This window comes from Saccoglossus kowalevskii, chromosome 3 (assembly GCF_978046115.1).
Source record: "Saccoglossus kowalevskii chromosome 3, keSacKowa6.1, whole genome shotgun sequence".
Classification (NCBI taxonomy): domain Eukaryota; kingdom Metazoa; phylum Hemichordata; class Enteropneusta; family Harrimaniidae; genus Saccoglossus; species Saccoglossus kowalevskii.
In genome coordinates, this window is record NC_140643.1 from 24,343,425 (window position 1) to 24,357,759 (window position 14,335).

At 37.9% G+C, this 14,335-nt stretch overlaps 1 protein-coding gene across 1 annotated transcript; it reads left to right on the forward strand.

The window, feature by feature from the left end:
- Positions 1–1,367: 1,367 nt before the first annotated feature.
- Positions 1,368–13,991, forward strand: LOC100366889 (calcium-activated chloride channel regulator 1-like). Its single transcript, XM_006811139.3, has 11 exons — positions 1,368–1,520; positions 5,551–5,845; positions 6,925–7,208; positions 7,654–7,899; positions 8,936–9,160; positions 9,546–9,842; positions 11,350–11,586; positions 12,220–12,496; positions 12,756–12,926; positions 13,267–13,491; positions 13,582–13,991. Exons 1-11 carry the CDS (start codon positions 1,368–1,370, stop codon positions 13,989–13,991), a joined length of 2,820 nt encoding a protein of 939 aa, XP_006811202.3.
- The last annotated feature ends 344 nt before the right edge of the window (positions 13,992–14,335 follow it).

The window sequence follows — 14,335 nt, forward strand, 5'->3', positions numbered from 1 at the left end:
TAAATGCAACACAACAATTACAAATTGAATGATTTGCAATTGAATTTAAGTATATTATAGAAAGTATTACCCTGGTACACATCAAATGTAAATCAGCCATTTTATTGCTTTTCTTAAACAACATTTATTGTCATTTTTTTAAATCCACGTAACATTATTGTGGTATCAGGCGTGTAGTACGGGGTATGACGGAATCTTAGACACAAAATGGCTGCCGAAATCTCGTTGCGCGCGAGAGAAACATGAGAATTGTTTTTGTTCTCAAATAGCGTTTTATTCAAGATTCCCTTGATCTAAGTTACCATGGTATTTTGAACAATTGGTGCGATGATTGGAGGGGATGGAACATTATTTGGGAAGCGAAAACAATTCCCGCGACTCTCTCGCTCTCAACGAGATCTCGGCAGCCATTTGCATCTAGGGTATATTGTGGAGATACAAATCCCCTCCCTGCTGCCTAGATATTGTCTACATGTTCTTACCATGCACATCCTGGCATGTGTGATAATGTTGTGACACAGCAGGTCATGTATGATTTTAGATCATTACATGTATCACAATATTACGGAAAAATAAAGGGCGACCTTTTAAGAGAACGAATTTACGATATATAGTTTTAATATAGTTTTAATACAAACTGATCATTTCATTGTTCACTCATATAGTAGATAATATTGTCGGCGCCTTGAATTACAATTTTATTGACACACAGTCGCGACAAAAAGAGAACATGTTGTCCAGGTCAGCAACTTCACGCCCGGCGGACTAACAACTGAGTGTAACTACACACAGTGCTTGGGATTCTCATTACGAACCTATTCTCTTCTCGATCTGCGGTGTAATATTCAACGCAAAACAGAAAACTAGTTTAATCCCGACTTGCGGTAGTCTCGTACGTTCAAGTGAGAATCCCCGATTGCGTGCATGATTGACAAATCCGAAAGTCTGGAAAGTAACGTTGAATTTCGTAAGTTCCTTTCTCTCATGGCATAAATAGTGTCCATCAATAGGTAGTCAAAATAGAACGTCGTAAACACCGGCGTTGGTAAAGCACACAAATTAATTACGCACTGATTCGCCCAGGAGTGCTGCTCCCAATAACCGGGGGTATATGACAGGAGTCCAAACCGATCACTAGCTTATTTAAAAAAATATTTCACTGTTAGTTTTGTTCAGCATAGCAACAACTTTTAGAGTGTTGCTATATAAATGATACATACAGAAAGACGAGCCTCCGTAACTGGCAGTGTCAACAGCAGCGGAATACCGAGCCACACCTCGTTTATTTGGCGGAACACTGAACAATCGGCCGCAGTCGAAATTTGAGTGAAGAAAAAAGCGGCGGTAAACCCACGAAGATAATGATCATGAGATTTTCACTTATTTTGACTTTATATTTCGCGGTTTTTGCGAATTGTAGCCGTAATCCCGTTTATTTGGAAAATAATGGATACCGTACAGTACTGGTGGCGATACACGAAAGTATTGAGGAAGATTCTGAGTTAATCGATCGAATCAAGGTAAAGCGTTTCGGTTTTCATCAGAGATTTTGTGTTTTTGTGAACTATGATATGAATTAATACTATCTCAAACGGTAGCATCAGAACGGAATCAAATTGAGACTTTCGGCGGCACCGTCACGGTGTCTATGCCACTTTGCGAAGTTGATAAACTGTGGACACGTTACAGAAATTTACCAACATTTCAAACATTTTCGTTCGAGATTTTATTTTAGACCTTGTTAACACATTTGGGTCTACCAATCGTATGTAATCAAAAGTTGCTCATATGAGTCAGGGGTGAAACGGGACACATACGCGATGAAGATCATCATAATAGGACAATCGGTACTTTATATGTATATATAAGAAGACTTCAGAAGTGACATTATCTGTATTATAATCGCTATGTGTATTCGGCAATATGTTTAAACTCGTGAAGGAGTGAGAAAAAAGAACTGTTGCGATTTTTAATAGAGCAGAACAAAAAATGTTACGCTGGAACAATAGTTATCGATTGCAAAAAGATGGTCACTATATATAAGCTACGTAACCGCAGAATACATTGTTGCTATGGATTTGTTGTCTGATTCATCTCAGAAGTTTCATTACACAATGATCCATCGTGATACGTGCAACCATGTACTTGTATCAATGACATTTATTATGTATTCTTTATTCAAACTGTGATGTCACGGAGCCCAACTCAAATTGATATACAATCTGAACGCGGTAGAATATGTTAAAATAGTGTCACGCTACGGAATGGCACACTGTCATTGCTAGATTCCCAATTATGATCATTTGGATGGATATAACTAACACTGCATAATAGAGATTCCGGTACAATTAATAACTACCGGTCTGTTTCCGCGTCAGAAATTATTAAAAAACAAACATAAGTTCAATTTGATCGCATGGGCAGCTATACTGAAAAAAATTACAAACAGCACTACATTCATGAAAACTTGACTCTATTGGGTGTGATTTGTTTTCTCGATCTGCGCAAGGCATTGGAATTAACATTGTTAACTAAGATTTAAAAAGATGAAATGACCACTGTTCAACGATGTCATAATCGTCAGACGTTATTCCACAGCTGGTTATTCTATTAATGATTATTGATCAAACAAAATTAAATATTGAATACCCCTAAATAAACTTAATTATATCTGATAACTTAGGCATGTACTCTGACGACACACCTATTTCTACGCATGCGTGTTCATTTGGTACCATGGATTCAATAACATTCCCCAAAAAACTACGAAGACCAGCGACAGGATTATTCAATGTATCGTGGCACGATGATACCGCTAGTATAGATACGAGTATTACCCACAGTAAATTATTACTAGTATCATGTTATAAAGATTTTAATAGGCTGTTCTCGATTTTTAATCATTTTGAACGTCACACATGATGTTCGAACTTATACTTTGGTTTCAAATTATGGAGCAAACTGCCAACGCAGGTAAAATCTGATTATTTTAAAATGATATATGGATAAAAATATTGTGACACACATCTATATGCCAATATTCGCTCAATCAAACAATGGCATATTTTAATGCGCATGTGGTCTGTTTTTTTTTCGTACGTACAATACAAACGCCCGCACGTATATTAGAGTTTTTAATGTTTTTGGCGAACGAATATTGTGTGTGGTGCAAAACCAACGTTTTTTGATGAACCATAATCCGATTCGGTTATCAACATACAACATTAAAACATCTTTCATATCGCGTCTCCAAAAAGGAAATACCATAATCTGATTCTTCTGCGTCGTATTTATAGATTGGACCCTTCCCTTCCAATTCCCAATTCATTTTCATTGATCAATTTTCTACTATGTAGACTGCATTAGAAAAAAAAAAGTTTCATCAATCTATGGGATGTACCATTCAGCGATAGCAGTGCATGTAGTGCATAGACAACATTTATAGGTCTTTCCCCGGCTTTTCCAAACTATTAGCATAGGAATATTATAATATCATATAGAACGACTTGCTTTAAGATGCAGTTGTTGTCAGATATAATGAGCTTGTAACTATGGTAACTGTAAGATGATTAAGGATGTCATCAATAACACTCGTAGGTCTGATATATACCACGATTGTCTAACACAAATCATGTGATTGTGACTCACAATGACGTACAGCGTCTATCTCGAGAGGAACAGGATGTGGTCACTGTTTTCAAAACAGATGACGTCACTTTTCTTGTTACTAAGGACTTTGTAATGTCAAACGATATCAAGCACGAGGTATGTATGGGGGTCTAAAAACTAACTCTGCGACGCGATTGTGCGACTCGCCGAATGTCGATTATTGCACTCTGCGACAGGATCGCAGTGTCATTCTGCGAAGAGCGCGATTCGCATTGGTTGGTTGGTCGAAAAGCGTGAATCCCAATGGTCGATGTTCACCGCATGCCTTATAAAAAATTAAGTTTTAAATGGTAAAAATGGTACGGTAAAAAAAAAGTGTGTAAACACTATGTACCGGCGACATGCCGCACTGTTGGGTAATCGGCAAGCACATGGAAGACAACTTGTAGGACCAAACAAATGACACACGGTTTACGGTGATTAGACGCATCACACCGCTGGCTAGAAAACTTAAATAGTGTAACGTGCACGTTGGTTTTGACTGCCTATTTACGGTGTAACGTTATCGCCATCTTGGAGTTGTAAGGCTTCGTCCCGACGACTATGCTCATTAGCATAGGCGGCAGCTTTTCACGCGTTCTGCAACGAATGTTGTACGTCTGCTTTGACTTTGTTGAGTGCAAGTGCAATAATTTGCAAGCAGTGAAAAAAATCATTCACGATGTGCAACGTTTTGCCATGACAGCAGTTGTTTGCAATCGTCTGCCTTCGTTTAGATCATAAACGGACTCCAAACTTGTGGTCTACGATCATGGAACTATAAGGGGTTTATAGTTCCATGTCTACGATCGATTAGCTGGTTGAAAATGAAATACTTTGTAACAGTTGTGAAAAGTAAACAAAAACGGCGTTGGTTTGTGGTATGAATGGAATTATTTGTGTATCATAATTTTCGAAGTCAGTATTACTGAAAATTATGGTTTATTTTTTTAAATGAACGCCAAATTTCGGTGGTCCATATTGATCTTAATGTAGTGGGAAGGGAAATTTTCGGTTTTTTTTTCTTCTTGATTTTTCAATAATTAATAAAACGGTTACTTTGTACATGTACCTTGATTCATCATCCCATCTTTTCCAAATTTCGGATAGACCAGTGCTCAAACGCTAACACTACTACCGTTTCGTTAATATTCGCAGAGTGCAATAATCGACATTCGGCGAGTCGAACAATCGCGTCGCAGAGTTAGTTTTTAGACCCCCATACATACATGCAAGCACACATGACAACAAGGGCAAATGTGAATACTGTGCAATATCGGATATAGTTTCGTGTCATTAGATTTAGTTTATCTCAGTTTTTAGACAATTGTCAACATTGGGGGATTGCACCGTGACAGTTATATGGCATTCGGCATTCTGGCGTAGTATTACGAAATAAATTCCTAGATTCGACGCATTAACAATATCAGTGCAAACAATGTGTGATGTAAGATATATTGTACTGCATGTATTATGACTTTACGGGCATCTGAACTGTTGTACTCTGTCTGGTTGTGTTGACTTAGAATAGAGTCTCTCACCATATTAGCGCTTTCTCTTACAATGAAGCATTGTTGCCAGTGTTAAAAGAAAAGGACGCATTCGACAACTATTTTGACATTTTCCGTAGATTTGTCGTTCTTTGTGTTCTTAAATAACTAAATCAATTGACACTGTCTGAGTGAATATTCTGCGTATGTGATATATAAAGAACACGTAGCCGGCATTTATGATATCGCCACGAAAGAATTTTGTGGACGAGCCTGAAATTCAGAATTCAAAATATGTACTTAGTTGATTAACACCGTGCAGTAATTATGACCACAGAATAGTGGATTTTTCTGTGCATTATTCCATGGAGGTAAAAAGATGATTATTCCTACTTCGTTTTGTTTTTCACAGGAAATATTCACTGACGCATCTTCGCATTTGCACCCTGCCACTAACTACTACGCATACTTTGACAATGTAACAATACTCATACCGAGGACATGGAGCGATAAGCTGAAAGAAGCCGACGCAACCACAGAGAGATTCGACATTGCTAATATCGTAGTAGATCAACCCCACCCTCACTACGGCGACAATCCGTATACGAAACAAATCCTCAAATGTGGACAACCGGGGGAGTATGTTCATCTGACGGAACGGTGGGTCAAAGACGAGAGGTATAGTTGGTATTATTGGGGCGACCCAGGTAAGCAGTCATTATTAAAGAGGAATAACTAGGGCGCCCTCTAACGGTACTAAAAGGGTAGAATGTACTATTTTCATTTTAATTTCGTGATCACGCCCTCAATATAGAAATACAGCCTGAACTTAAGGTAGCTGCAAGATAAAACCAAGATAAAATAAAATCTGATTACTAGTGTGTAACATTATATTGAATTTTTTGTTCATCGTCGGTTTGTCCAAATTTACTGTGCCCGATGCATATTCTTCGTAATGTGTACATTTAAAGGTTGCAGGTAAACATTATATTGTACATTTACATTAACCAGACTGAGTGACGATCTCATAAAGACAGTGGATTTAATTTGCATACTAATTAAACTGTTTCACAAGAATGGCATTGAATAAATTAGTTACATTGCAAGCCATCTTGTTTAAGATCAGACAACTGGTACTAATAATAAGGTTCACGTTAGCATTCCTTCTCAGTGAAATTGATCAGGTTTGTCAATTTCTGCGAGACACTTTTTTTTCCACAAAATAACCTCCAAAAAAAAGAAAGTCGATAAAACCAAAAACCAAAAAACAAAAACAAAAACAAAAACAAAAACAAAACAAAACAAAACAAAAAACAAGAAGCTCACATCTCGTTGTTTTGTATAGTAAATTATTCTTTTTTCCATTCATGTACATGTTTAACCAATATATTTTTGTAATTTTTTAAAACTAGAGATTTAAAGACCATCAATGCCTGATCGATGATAATGATCGATAATATCAATCAAAATAATTCAGTGTTCAATCAAAATATCAGGTGGAAATAGCACTTGTATATTTCTAAAATATGATCGCAATTACATACATATAATCAAGAATAAATCAATGCTTCAATAATTTTGTTTAATGTAAATTAATAACCATTTGCGAAGACGTGACTCTAAAATACACAGTAATAGTAGTATAGGGGTTGAACCTCGGCAGACGAGCCAACATCGCTCATCGTAAGACTGTCTTAAAAACGTTCAGTAGTTACCTTCAATCCCGCAACTGAATGCCAAACATGCGCATACAATATTTGTGTTTCTTATTTTCTGGTATTTGCAGGAAAGGTGATTGTACACGAATGGTCCCACTTACGATGGGGTGTGTACGACGAGTACCCCATTGAAGATAACGAGCATTTCTATTATGACGAAAATGGCCGAGTGCAGCCGACAAGATGTTCCGCTTCTGTCGTAGGAGAGAGTTTAGATTTATATAACGACTTCATACCGTGTAACACCGACCCTGAAAGTGGCGTTATGCCAAGTCCTGGGTGTCGATTCTTTCCTTATATGCGAAAAAACGTTGGTTCAGGATCGTACATGTACGCGCAGTATGTTGAATCTGTGAGTGGTGATTTTATGTGTTTTATAAATCATATTCGGACGAGATTGCTCCGAGATTAAGTCTTGCATATAAACAGCGCCACCTAGCGACAACACGTTCCCAAGTCGTCGGTTAATAGACACAATCTAAATGACAAACGACAATTCAACCAATCACAGTTTGAACCACAGTTTTTATTCATATACGCTATTTTTACTTCACATACGCGTTGGCTCTAGAAGGCACGAGTTATTGGAAAATTACTGTGGACTCCACAGTATGTGACTTCGAAATAATAGATAAACTGTGAGACTCGATTTACAATGTTCGAAGCTCACATGAACAAAGATATCACCGAGCCAGCTATCCGACGTCTTGCGTGCACAGTGGTGAAACTTTTTGTACAAATTGCACATTTCTAATCAGGTATCGTCATTCTTGTCTATTTTTTTTATTTGCAATTAGATTTTGACATTTTGCCACAGTGATGACGACAAGAACATAGAAGAAAAACACAATCGTTTGGCGCTGAACAAACATAATACGCATTGCCGTTATGAAAGCACGTGGGACGTACTGCTACGACACACAGACTTTACAGAGAACAACGGCACGGATGTCAATATCAATGTGATGCCGTCGTTCTTAGTCGTCAAGGAAGGCGATCTACGCATCGTGTTGATTCTCGATGTGTCGGGGAGTATGAGTACTGTAAGTATACGGAAGTTCAACATTTAAGCAAACAATACTAACATATAGCTTTGAAAAGACTATGGTACTGAGGGGGGGGGGGTATTTTCGTTCAACGTAATTGCAATATTTGTTTGTTCGTACAACGTAAATATAAAACGTAAAAATAAATTCCGTAATTCTGTTATCACAGGATAGACGTACAACATAATCAATCAAATATTTTGTTCGTACACTGTAAAAATGTGTCATTTTTCTCGGTACGTACAAGAATTTACATCCAAATAAAAAAAGTCGTAAAGAATAATCCAGGGAAATTACATTTTCGAAACTGTAAAACGAATAGATGACAGAATTCACTTCAAAATTCAATTTTCACTGTAAACTGAAAAAACGTCTTTTATTTCCTTGTAAATTGTAAAAAGCCCTTTTTATTTCCCGTAAAACTGTACCAGCTACCCCCTTGCCCCCTCTCTACTGAGCAACAAATAAGACTACGATAAGGACTCCGTTTTCAACATTGTGAAATTCTTTCGTTTTTATGCAGTAAAATACAGTGTTTTTACCAAGTAAAAATCATATTTATTAAAGTTAATGTTCATACATGAGTTGTTGAACACACTACATAGTTTCATTCAGCTTCTTTCAGTCATAATTCAAGAAAAATTAAAAGGCAAACTTATAAAGAATTTAGCAAATTATCTTTTTTTGTAATATTCTTGTGTAATCGATAATTATGATACATGTAATTATTTATGGGTGCTTAGGGAATAATTTCATTATGCATTATTCTTAATATTAATTTCTGAATTATCTTGTTAATGAAATCGGCGAATTTGAGAGTTTGGTTCAATTTTAAAATTTAGCGCTCTTTCGAACACACACATCACAAAGTGGGTTCCAGAAAATAATGCATTCATAGCACGTACCAGTGATTTATAGCGCATGCGCATTAGCATAGTTCACTATTTCATGAAAGAAATACTCATTTAAACACAACCAATGCAACACATTTATTCAAATAACCGTCTATAACGTGTTTTTTTTTCTTCTTCAGCAAAATCGTTTCATGCTAATGATTCAGGCGAGTACAAAATACATAGGATATACTGTACCCAATGGCACATGGATTGGTATCGTGGAATTTAGCACCAACGCCACCATTTTGTCTTATCTTGAGCAAGTTGGTGATCTAGAAAGCCGGCAGGAAATAATTAGTGACCTACCCACAACTGTTGTCGAAGATACGTGTATTGGGTGTGGTCTAGAAGCTGGCATCGAGGTATTGTTATAAGTTGCATCTCAGACGTATTATCGCATTACACTACACTATATCGCACGTATCGCATTTCATCGCACACTGGGCCACGTCAGATAGCATTAAAAAATAACTTACGCCACAATACTTCACATCACACCAGTCACTACACCACACCACATCACATCACGTCACGTCACGTCACGTCACAGCACGTCACGTCACGTCACACCAGTCATTACACCACATCATATCATATCACGTCACGCCACGTCAGGTCACGTCACGTCACGTCATCGCATCATACATTAACACCTCATCGTATGTCACTTATTCCATTGCATTACACCGAGTATTTCAAATTACAAATATCCCTGACGACAGGGTGAAATTGTTTGCTCTCCACTAGGTTCTCGAATACGGCGGGAAGGACCCAGCTGGTGGAATTTTCTTGTTGTTGACTGATGGGCGAGAAAATGTAGCCCCATACATATCAGACGTTATCGATGAATTAGTGGAGAAAGAAATAGTTGTAGACACAATAGCTTTTAGTAGCCAGGCCGATCCTGGTTTGGCCGAACTGTCAGCAGAGACTGGTGGAACGGCTTATTGGTATTCAGAAAGTGATGAATCTACAGCATTGCATGACGCTTTCACGGACACTATAACTAGCCGAACCAGTTCCAGTACAGATACACCAGTACAGGTGAGTTTGTGAATCACATGCTTGATTTCCTTGATTTGCAATTATTGATCAAATGTAATAAATTAAATGTCTTGTTCTGCTCTGTTTATGTAGTCTGATACGGTCGGCGCCGCGAGTCACTGCGCTCTCGCCAACGGCTTTGCGTCATGGTCAATTCACTAATCTCTTCAATCTCACGAGAGCTGCTTAAAATTTTTTCTTTCTCCTTTTTTGGGGGAGGGGGTCATATATCGCAAGCCTGGAGGGCGTTCTACCATGTTCCGTATGTGCACGATTGACCCTTCCATTTAACAACATTTCAGTAATGTGAAAACAAAGCTAAATATATCCTGGCAAGAATATCTCTGATTGTATCCTGTCATTGTACCAGTTAATCTACAATAGCGTAAAACTGTATCGAAAAAAAGTATAAATTTACGATACACAATCTGTTTATCTTGATTCGATCGCAGTTATCCAACCTATTACATAGAGGTGAAGAAATTTTAAAATATGATGAGAACAACATATAATAAACCCAACTTGTAAACATGAAATGAAATCTATAATTTGAAATCTATTTAACATTAAACTATTTTTCCACAAATTTCATGTTTATCGTCGCACATCTTGTATGACAAATAATTACCAAAATAAGGACAACTAAAAGAAAAGGAAAACAAGAGTAAAACGCTTATTTCCCGTTCCAATCTGAACAGCTTTATATCTACTCCTTGAAAACTAGAGGAGGATACCAGATATAGAAAAATTAAATTACCGGATACGTCATCAAACCATATATGGATGTTACAAATGATGCACTCGTTTGTATTATGTATCAGGGGGTAAATATTCTTCTCCTCTGGGGTCCTCCACACGTGTCAGGGGGAAATCTCGTCTCGGCTCTATATCTCGTCCCCTTGAGGTACGGGATCGGGGAAGTCAATTAAGCTTTACAGTCAAATAAGACACACACAACGAAATACGTTTCAACTTTCGTCTTAGTCGGTCAATCGAGCACTCTACCAGACACAGCGCCCTGGGGAAAAATCCCCAAGACTATCGCAAGGCTGAACCAAGACTCTCTTAGACTGCGTCAAGGCTTGCCCCAAGGCTCTCCAGGACTCGACTCTCTACTGCGTCTATCGTGCTGTGCTCCCAAAGACCAACTCAAACTCTCTTTATTCATTTTCAAAACTCTAACCAATTACAATGCAGTAAAAAGACTCTAGAGCGTAACCTTCAATCATAAAGCCAATCACACTAAATACTGAATACGTCATATCTTTTGATTAATCGTTCACTACATTAATAACTATGGATACCAACTGTCAGAATCTATAGAATAGCGACGGTTATCTCGTAATTAGTTCCAAATCACTGAGCCAAGTTCCGTCCAAAACTTCAAATAGGCCTAAACGATGACAGACATAACACAGCAATTCGCTAATAATCAGCTAATTAAGTCGATTAACAGATACGCGAAAACAAATTCATGACATATGTATATCACTTACAATCATTCCAGTTAACCAGCTACAAAACAACGATCGCTGCTGACGAAAGCATCACTGAATACGTCTACATCGACTCTACAATCGGAAGACACACCATATTCTTTATATTCTGGGACCCTGATCGAAACAAAAACGTGGAGGTCGTCATTAGCTCGCCAGATGGCAGTACCATAGATGAAGAGACGGGTCAATACTTTAAAGATAAAGACATACATACCATTATGATCATCATTAATGGCATTGCACAGGTAATCAATTATAAGTAATTTGCATAAACCTAAGTGTATATTTTTACTGAGAGCAAAAAAGATGTTAAAAATTAAAGCGCCGCGGTGGTCGTCGAGCTGCGCATATGCGACATTTGTATATTAATATTTATTTATTTTCCCATAATCCAATGCGCTCTTGAAATGAAAATCACAAGTATGAAGTTTGACCTGGTCGCGACTTGCACTGATTACTGCCGGTGATTCTTTCGATACCTTCCAATCACCTGAACATTACCTAATTAAAGCTTGGAAACGTCTCAGTTCATACTCTCGTACTCGTTGATCTGCGCAACAGTCAAAGTCGCCATCTTTGTTTATATGAGACCCATATATCCCGCGCATGCGTGGCGCGGCAACTACTGCCCTTTATATGAGTAATACAAGATACAAATGTAAGTAAATTCATCGACTGGATAAAAAAAGAATATGAAACTGGGTCAAGCTACAAAAGAAATCAAAATGTTCGCTGTATGACGTAGATTGTAATTGAATTAAGGGGTGGACCATTGTTTTTTAGTATTTCCCCTTTGAACGATTTTTTTTCAATGACTTTTTCTTGTGTATTTTTTATGACGACACATAAAATACATTGATAAGTACATTGTTTTTCAGTCAGGACAGTGGACATATACTATTACTAACGTCGATTCAAAAGATCAAACCGTTGAAGTTTCCATCGAATCGAAGTCTATTGATTCCAGTTCATATCCACTGCGTTTGCAATCAACTATTGGGAATGAAATAATTACAGAATCACCACCTCTAGTAATTATATACGCCGAGGTATTGAGGGGTTACGGACAAGTCCTCGACGCAAATGTCGTTGCCACTGTTGAGAGACCGTCTCCCTACGAATCAATCGAGCTAAGACTATTGGACAATGGTGTAGGCAAGTAATGAACAAAGTTGATAATTGACTAGGTCCATCATGAAAACGTAGTTTCGATTTCTCTGTATGTCGATAATCAATTTAACATCGCTATATTTTAGGGCGGAAGAAACAAGGCGGAGCGACACACGAGTGAATTACTACTGCACCCCATACCACACATATTCATTGGCGTATACTATGATTGTAATTGTGATTTTAACTGTTACGTCATTGCGACACTCACCACAATCGACTGAATTATTAAATTACGTAACAGGTGCCGATATCACAAAGGACGATGGGACATATTCAGCATACTTTCTAGATTTCGTCAATGCGATGTGTATCGACGATTGTCGGTATTCGATACAGATCAACGCAGACGACGAAGACGGTACGGCTAGTACTAGAACTGTCGTCAACACAGGGGCCCTGCCAATAAACTATGGTAAGCACGTCATATCATATCACCAATTATTCTTGACAACAATCATTTTTTTTTGTTCCGCGTGAGGCGATACAGTTAACGCCAAATTGTGTGGATTGGTTCGCCGCACCACCTCAAAAGACTACATATCATTTCCTATGTATATTGCAAGTAACAATATTTCGTACTTTGCAAACGTAATGCTGCGCACATCAAGTCACACTTAGTTTAGAGACAAATGATCACTCCTTCATTTACTTGCATAATTGTATTGAGACAAAATTGTTTATTCCAATGGGTTCGCCCTCATACATGTAGTTGATTCCATGCAATATCATAACACGAACGTTTTTTCTATTAGATGCAATTCCCATGAAAAGTGATCCTGTTCCCATTGGAGATTTTGAAAGAGTTACTTCTGGTGGATCCATTCAGGTTGACGATAGTGTACACATTCCCGGCGAAGATGAGGATCCCTACCCACCATCACGAATATCCGATCTAGAAAGCCCTTCATCAGACTATGACGAGCAAACCATAACACTACACTGGACTGCAGTTGGCGATGATCTCGACCAAGGAACAGGTACGCAACTAAAAATTACCACCTGTATTTCATGTTATTATTAGTAATTTCTATTCGACAAGGCGTTTAAAAATTTCCATTTCCTTACAGCTGACTTTTATGAGCTTAGATATTCGACATCGTTTAGCGTAGTTTTCGATACGTTCGAGGAAGCCACAGAAGTCACCGATGATGATCTTGTCACTGGCAATTTAGATGCGCCGTTACAGTCTGGCTCCCTGGAAACATTCACGGTGGTACTTCCGACGAGAGGTAATGGTACAACGTATTACTTCGCTGTACGCGCCGTGGACGATGCAGACAACAAGGGTGAAATTTCAACGGTTGCCCAGAACACCATCGTACCTATTCCTTCTAGTGGGCTGGCTTGGTGGGAAATATTTCTTATTGTCCTTGCGATCGTCCTAGCTGTTAGCGTCGTTGTTTTCATTGTGTTATACGCGTATTTCGAAAAGCAAAAAAAACAAAAGGTAGGACTAGAAGAAGCGAACTACGCATAAACTAAACAAAATCAACTGTTTCTATGGTTATTTGTTTAATTATGATATGCAGATTTACATAATATAAGAAACTTAGTTAATAACTCCTAGACATTAGATGCTATCTCACAGTTTAAAATGTACATCATCATATATTTATGTGTGTACATAATATGTATTTCATTTCAGACCCTAGAGATATCATACAATTAATGTTCATCTGTCAGTTTGTTATGGGTTTATAATATTGTAATACCCATGTTCTCTTGACCATATCCTGTCAGTAAATTGATTCAATATACCCATGGCTATATACACAGGTTAACAATACAACAGTATGCCACACTGGTTTTCCAGTAAGTCGA

Bases quoted from the DNA above. Each gene is read 5' to 3' on its own strand.
- LOC100366889 (XM_006811139.3), top strand. From the start codon at position 1,368: ATGAGATTTTCACTTATTTTGACTTTATATTTCGCGGTTTTTGCGAAT. The intron at 1,521-5,550 runs GTAAAGCGTTTC...TGTTTTTCACAG, and splicing joins AGTTAATCGATCGAATCAAG to GAAATATTCACTGACGCATC. The intron at 5,846-6,924 runs GTAAGCAGTCAT...TGGTATTTGCAG, and splicing joins GTATTATTGGGGCGACCCAG to GAAAGGTGATTGTACACGAA.